At 34.8% G+C, this 7,788-nt stretch overlaps 1 protein-coding gene across 1 annotated transcript; it reads right to left on the bottom strand.

The window, feature by feature from the left end:
• Positions 1-2,508: 2,508 nt before the first annotated feature.
• Positions 2,509-7,468, bottom strand: LOC126892289 (uncharacterized). The gene is made up of 2 exons (XM_050661787.1): positions 7,067-7,468; positions 2,509-6,504 (listed from the first exon to the last, which is right to left on the bottom strand). Exon 2 carries the CDS (start codon positions 4,009-4,011, stop codon positions 2,614-2,616), a length of 1,398 nt encoding a protein of 465 aa, XP_050517744.1. The 5' UTR covers positions 4,012-6,504; positions 7,067-7,468; the 3' UTR covers positions 2,509-2,613.
• Positions 7,469-7,788: the final 320 nt, after the last annotated feature.

A 7,788-nucleotide genomic window follows, 5' to 3' on the forward strand; every position in this document is an offset into this window, starting at 1 on the left:
AAAAGACTTGTTCCTCCAAATATTTTAAAATTGCTGGAGTTGTGGCCTGGCGAAGGGGACAAACTAAAGGAAATTTAGTGAAATAATCCACAACTACCAGGCCATAGGTATTACCCTTGTAACTCCGAGGATAAGGTCCAATGAGATCCATTGAGATCATCTGCCAAGGAAAATTTATGTTCCTGAAGGAACCCATAAGTCCAGCCTGTGGTAGGTTACTTGGTTTACAAGTAGCACAAACCATGCATTTAGAAATGTACCTTTTTATAGACTTCCGCATACCAGGCCAATAATATAATTCGGCAATACGGTGATAAGTCTTATAAAAACCAAAATGACCCGCCGTAACTTCATCATGAAACATATGCAGAATATTTTCCCTATTTGGCGTAGGTACAACTATTTTCCACTCCGACATATTGGATAAGGACTCTATCGGACTTAAGATGTGTTTGTACAGAATATTATTCTCTACCTTAAAATCAGGATATTTTTGTGGGTCTTGAGTGACCCTATCAATCATATTCTGATACCACATATCAGGACTTAAAGAGGACAGATCTAGGACATTAATATCATGGACACGTGAAAGAGCATCTGCGACCACTACCCCGTTTGCCTTTCTATGGACAATCTTATATGAATAGGCAGCCAGTTTGCATATCCATCGAGAAAGCCTCTGTGAAGGGTTTTTCATACTATGAAGCCATACTAAGGAACTATGATCAGTAATTATAGTGAAATTACGACCTTCCAGATAATAACGAAAAGCTTCTAACCCATGGATGATAGCTAAGAGTTCTTTCTCCGTAGTTGAATAGTTTTTCTGGGCCTTGTTCAACTTCTTACTAGTGTACGCTATGGGGTGTTCGGAGCCATCTTTCAACTGAAATAATACGCCTCCAGAAGCTGTATTAGAGCAATCTGTCATTAGATAAAAATGCTCATCAAAATTAGGTGACATCATAACCGGAGCGCTCGTTAAAGCATCTTTAACGCGCCTAAAAGCTTCGTCAGCCTCAGGAGTCCAAGTAATGGTCTGTCCCTTTTTCCTGTTCTTCAAAAGATCAGTAAGAGGTGACAACAAAGTAGAGTAGGACGGTACAAATCGCCGATAATAGCCACACATTCCCAATATCCTACGGACTTGGGTGGTGGTCTTTGGTATAGGAAAATTTTTGATAGCAACTATTTTCTCAGGATCAGTCCTCAGCCCCTGGTTATCCACAACATAACCCAAGAACTTAAGACTAGGGCGACAAAACTGACATTTATCCAGATTGACCGTTAGATTAGCTTCCTTAAGACGTAAAAATAACTTATCTAAAATTTCCATATGAAGGGAAAAATCAGGAGTGACAACCAAAATATCGTCTAAATAATAGAAAACATAGGGCTCTAACGGTGGACCAATGACTAAATCCATCAGACGACACATTGTCTGAGGAGCAGAAACAAGACCGAAAGGCATGGTGACAAACTGGAATAATCCTTTACCACTGACAGCAAAAGCAGTATACTTCTTGCTCTCTTCACTCAGTGGGATCTGTAGGAAGGCCTTAGACAAATCAATAGAAGAGATGTATTTGGCATTCTGAAGTTTGCTCAAAATCACATCTATTCTGGGGATAGGATAAGCATCCCTGTTAGTTGTGATACTGTTTAGTTTTCGACCGTCAAAGCAGATCCTGAAGGATCCATCCTTCTTCTTCGTTAACCAGAGCGGAGAACAGTAGGACGATGTTGAAGGTTCTATGATATTTAAAGCAAGCATCGAATCTACTTCCTTTTCTAAATCTGCCTGCCAGGCTTGAGGTATGGGGTACTGATATAATCTGAAAGGAGTGGGATTTCCCACTTCGATAGTGTGAGAGATTAACGACGTACGACCTAGTTTGTCTTTTGAAGAAAGAGTAGTAAATTTAGAGATCATACTCTCTAATTGCCTTTGTTCAGAGCTTGATAAACTAGCAAAATCGTGAATAGCACTAAGGGTAGATAAATTAAATTCAGATATGGAAAAAGAAAAATCAGAACAACTTAAGGTACTATTGAAAGCATTGAAAAAGTCCATACCTAAAATTATAGAATTCTGCACGGAAGGAATAACATAAAATGTAATTTCCCTACATAAATCTGCCACTGTGATTTTAATTTGGAGTTTGCCCGTAATGGACTGAACTGTACCATCTGCAGTAGATACTTGCAAAGATGAAATGGGCATAATGGGAATACTAGAATTTTTCAATAAATTTAACGAATGTGCCCCTATCAATGAAATATTAGAGCCACTATCTAACAAAGCTAAACACGATTGTCCTAAAATTTGAATAGGAAGATATGGCCTATTATCATTTTGTTTCCTAACTAATAACGAATTAATATCTAGATCTAAAGTATTTGGTTGTCTACAACCGTTATATGGAACTAACCCAGACGTATCATCATCATTAACAAAACTAGAATCTAATATAGATAATGGAACCACATTACTATCACAATTATTATTGTTACGTTGAACACTACCAATCAAAGAAGCGTTTGTAAATGACCATCTGTGATCATTTGAATCAAGCGAATCTAACGTATTATCTATAGAAATAAATTTCTGGTTTAATTTTGTTTTGTGGTGTGTGCTGCTTTCTTGAACGACACCCCTTTCCCTTTTCGTGAAGATGGGTTTGGGTTGCTGGATGTGCTTGGTCCTGTAGTTTCGTTTGACGATGGGGTTTGATTCCCTGATTGGATGTTGGACGGAGAAACGTTCAGGGGACGGACCTCCGACGTGTCGTTTCCCGAACACTTAGAACAGTTTCTTTTAAGGGTGTTCTCTCGGCCACAACCATGGCAGAAAATACGATTTTGAGGAATCCCACAATTGTAAAATGGGTGACCAGGCTGATCACAATTCCAGCAGACAAGAGAACTAACAACCGAAACATTATGTTCATGACCCTTATTTAGCCAAGAACGTTGCCTAAAGGAAGTTGGCTGAGAAGAAGAGTTAGAAGAGGATCGAGATGTGGATGGAGGTTGAGAAGACCAGGATAACGTTTCCTCCAAACGTTTGCATTTTATAGTAAGGTCATCAATGTTCTGAATGTCCATAAGAGCTAATTGTTGATGATAAAAGGGCAATAGACATTTAAGGATGATTTTAATTTTAGCTAAATCTGACAAAGGAGTGTCTAAACGACTACACATACCTAATATAGTATTAATAAACATAGTAACAGATTCCCCAGGTTTCTGCTTATGATTCTTAATTTGATCTAATAAATCATCCTGGAATGAATACGGAAGAAAATCCGACTTCAACTTTTTAATCAGATCAGACCAACAAGAAAAATTACCCCTGTTATTCATAAACCATGTAAAAGCGGTCCCGGTGAACAACTCAGCAGAAGCAGCAAACAAATCCTCTTCAGAAACACCTCTAGATATTCGAAGACATTCAACCCTTTCTAAAAATGACATCACATCAGTGTGCTGTTTTTCACCTGAAAATGAAATACCCCATTTGTGTACTTGAACAGGTTTGGAGTACGTAAAGCTAGGTACATTGACTGAAGCATTAGGAGTAGAGGTAGCAATGGGGTTAACTCTAGAATCAAGTTCACCCTCTAGTGTTAATATTTTAAGAGAAACAGACCTCTTGAACGGTTCCTGTTCTTCAGAAGGACAGTGTAGCAAGTGTACACGGGCAGAAATATGGCCTAGACGAGATGTTAATCGCGCATACTCTGTATCCTTTACAGTTCCCCTAAACTTTTCGATTTTTTTAGACAAGCTGTCCAATGTTTCAGTGATTCCTTTTTGTTGTTCCTCAAAAGGAAGGGATACAGCTGAAATTTGGAGAAAACTTCTATTGCCAGCTTCTTGTTTCAAAGCACCTCTCAAAAGATTGCGTTTTTTATCGACAGTTGTCGACTCCTCTGGCATTATGTCCCGAATCTTTAATTCATAATCCAATTCATCCACCAGAAGATGTTCAGCTTTAAAAGCACACATGATGAGAGCAAAGTTATTGACAAATAGTCCAAAGAACAGAAATATGAAAAATATGAAAATATGAAAGTTTGCACGCAAAATATATATAATATAAACCGAGAAAATATCAGCAACACACCAACAAAATCAAAATAGCCAGCCAAAAAAAAAAAATATATATATATAATGCAGTATATAATCTAATAAATAAGATCAAATAAATATATAAGATCAAATAAATGGATAAATAATCCAATAAATATTGTATACTCAAGTAAACCTACTACCTAAATACTGGAAGTAAATTTTTTTATTTATATGTAACTTACCACCACTCTAGAAAAAATATATATCTATAATAATAATAATAATAATCAACACTTAGTTGTACCTCCAACTATACCACTATTGACTGAAGAAATAAAATTGTTATATGAATTATATTATTAATAGCAATATTAAATATAAGTTCCCAATAAAAATTCAAAATCTAACCCAGAATGTAAGCTGCACAAACATATACTATAATGAGGTCCCAAAATATAAACAAAAATCAAAACAGCGTTTAAGAATACCTGATATGTATCAGAAATTAAAAATAAAATAAATAAGTAACAATATGTGTATAGGATACCAAACGGAAATAACAAAGAGATTTCAGATAAAAGAGAAGAATTGACCTAAATGAATACTGTCTCAGACCAAAAATAAAGCCACCACGTTGGAAAGCCGATGTTACAACTAGCTGATGATTTTCTGTTGGAGTGAATGAAAAGGGAGTGGTAAACTCCAACAGAAGTAGTAAAAAGAAGAAGATCTACTTAATGTAGCCAAAGGACAAAAATGTGTGGCTTCTCCGTTGAAGAAGCTGGAGTAACTAAAATACAACTTTGTAGTAGTATTTGTATGGAAGGATGCCAAGACAAAGAATATCGAATTGATACAGGACTAGAGATGAGAAATCATTAATAGATAGATATAACTTGAATGGCTAGCTAAATATGTATGAGAAGGGCCACTTGACACTCAAGGAAGGATTCGGCCAATTTGCACGGCTATTTTTGGCCAGACAATAGATTAAAGGAAGTGACAATGATGGCTCGAAAAGAAGATATGAAGATAATGTTCAGAAAATAGATAGAGTAAATATAATAATATACTGAAAATAGAATGAATTTTTGGGCGCCAGAAGAAGGATAACTAGGTTAACGCTCTTCCAGGTATTCTACGCTGCTATAGAGTATGTTAAATTTGTAGTACAAGTATGTGAAAAGTTATTAAAGATTATTAAATTATAAAATATACTACTAAAAATAAAGGAGTAATAAGAAAAAAAAATCACAATAAATGTATATTTATTGAATGTAACTACTAGATCTTTTTAACAATCTCTGAGTTAGGACAAGTAACTAGTGTGTAACTCTAACATGACAGGAAAAAGTGATACTAGTGAAAGTCAATTACAAAATCATCATACAACTATGATCTAAGAATACTCTTTATAAGGTTAGAAAAACTGACTACGGGTACCTCTAATACAGGAAGTACAACTTACAACTAGGTTAGTAGAACCCTCACCAAATAATAATTGTACGTTTATAATACGTACACCTTAATTAAATACTACCTGATACTATATATAACATATAAATACCTCACTGTGAGTGGGACAGGCACAAGCCTTATTGAATAAATAAACCTACGAGTGGATACACAGATCCTTTTCCTAACTCGTGGTTTATAATAGTAATAATAACAAGTGAAACCAAAAACTAATCTGAGGGATTAGAATCCAGAAGTTCATATGAATTTAATAAATTAAAGTTAAAGTTAAATAAAGTTAATAAGTTAAAGTTAAGTAAAGTTAATAAGTTCAAGTTAAATAAAGTTAATAATTACAATTTTGACTAATATGTGAAGTTAATTTTTAAAAATTTAATTAAACATATACTAAAATAATGGAATGAGTTTAAATAATTATACAAAAGTGGAACACAGCCTAAAAATAATCAAGATAAGAGTACCGACTACTATTATCAGGGAAAATATCTGAGCTCAGAAATTTATACCTTTATAGATTGCAGAGTGTTGGGGAACGCTATCAATTAAATATTATGTTGTAAAGAAAAAAAAACCTATAAAAAATATAAAGCAGGAAAAATGTGTGTGCAATTGAACTATAAAAAAAAATGTACTAAATATCACAAAACCAGTCTGTCTTTAATAAGAGCACAGTAAATGTTCCCAAACAAACCACTCTTTCCTAATCTTGAAGTTGATGTAATGAGCACCCAAGGGTGCTAACTCTCGCTAGCAGCTGTCCTGCTGGAGGTACAGGAGAGGAAGACTGGTAGAAAGCAGCTGAAGGTACTCAAAACTGTTGGAAAGCAGCTGGAGGTACTCAAAAAAAGAAAATGTGGAAATAATCCAGGCTGGTCGCCTATTGATTGTTTCTCTCTGTGTGGTCTGGCCTTGGTGTTGTTGTAGGGTGGCTTTAAGATTTCATGGTAGGTGCTAAAAAAAACACAGTGTGGTGTTACTACCAATCTACCAATGTCAAAAAAAAAGAAGCAAGAGATACGAGGAGGTGTTTTTATTCCTATGGGAATAAGAAGAAATAGGTCATTAAGTCCAAAAACTTGAATGACTAGACAGCTTGACCTTTTATCAGGTTGCTATCAGATGACCTTGGTCAAATAACACAAGTAATTTCCAATTGAAATACAAAATATAATTACTGTGAAAGAATATTTTATTATAATATATACACCGGTATATAGATATATTATACAAGGATGAAATATAGTAAGACTAAGCGATGGATACTTATTTGATCATCGTTCAAAAGATAGGAGTTCTGTAGACTTGAAAGGAATATAAAAAATGGAGTTTAAATTAGCTCTATTTTCCAACTGGAAGCACAAATTAACAACGAATATTGAATTATCTCTAGATGAGTTTGATCCATGAAAATAAAACATAAAAACCATGAAAATAGACTATGTGAAACTTAGTTAGCAAATGTCAAGGACTTCCAAAATGGCTGAATAAAATACTTAATAAAATGTGTATTTACCGGGGTAGAACTCATTGGATATAGTATGCTCTAAAATTCTTCAAATCCACTGCTGCTGGATAACTTCACTATACTTTTATTGTAATATTTAATCAATTTGGAACTGAGAATTAGAGGTGAATAATTGAGTCTAATGACCCCGCACACTACGATTCAGACCGAACACTCGAGAAACAATGGCAATCCAAGGCTCACGTTCACAGCTGAATCCTTCGTACCCCTCTACTAAGCATTGGCTGTCAAAGTGGGGAAACCAATGTTGCCACGTTTTAAATGTGACGTCATCAAGCATTTAAAAATTCTGAGATGGGTTTAAGTTCTATTTGAATAAACATTGAAAGAAAATAATTCTGAAAATAATTAAATAATATTTTGGATAGTTAAATAATATCTTCCCATCAATAATCGATTCTATAAGGGGCGGAACGTCACAAAAGGAAGAACACCTTCTTCGCTCAACGAACTGTACACTACTGGCTTAGTCCCGTCTAACTGGGATTCAATAAACACATTTTTAGGGGGGTCTCTTCTTCGATATTGGATTGGTACACACTTGAAGAAAATTAGTTTTAGGGTTTATTACCAATTTTTCATTATTTTCGTTCCGCGACGTAGTTAACCATAATTAGACCGATGTGATTTCGACACGTTCCCAATAGTAATAAACAGAGTTATAATTAAAAGTTCGTATATTTATAGTTCATAACAGTTCATCCATTAGA

This window comes from Diabrotica virgifera, chromosome 9 (assembly GCF_917563875.1).
Source record: "Diabrotica virgifera virgifera chromosome 9, PGI_DIABVI_V3a".
In the NCBI taxonomy this organism is placed as follows: domain Eukaryota; kingdom Metazoa; phylum Arthropoda; class Insecta; order Coleoptera; family Chrysomelidae; genus Diabrotica; species Diabrotica virgifera.

What these genes read in the sequence shown, in the direction of transcription:
- LOC126892289 (XM_050661787.1), bottom strand. Translation starts at nt 4,011, where the DNA reads ATGTGTGCTTTTAAAGCTGAACATCTTCTGGTGGATGAATTGGATTAT.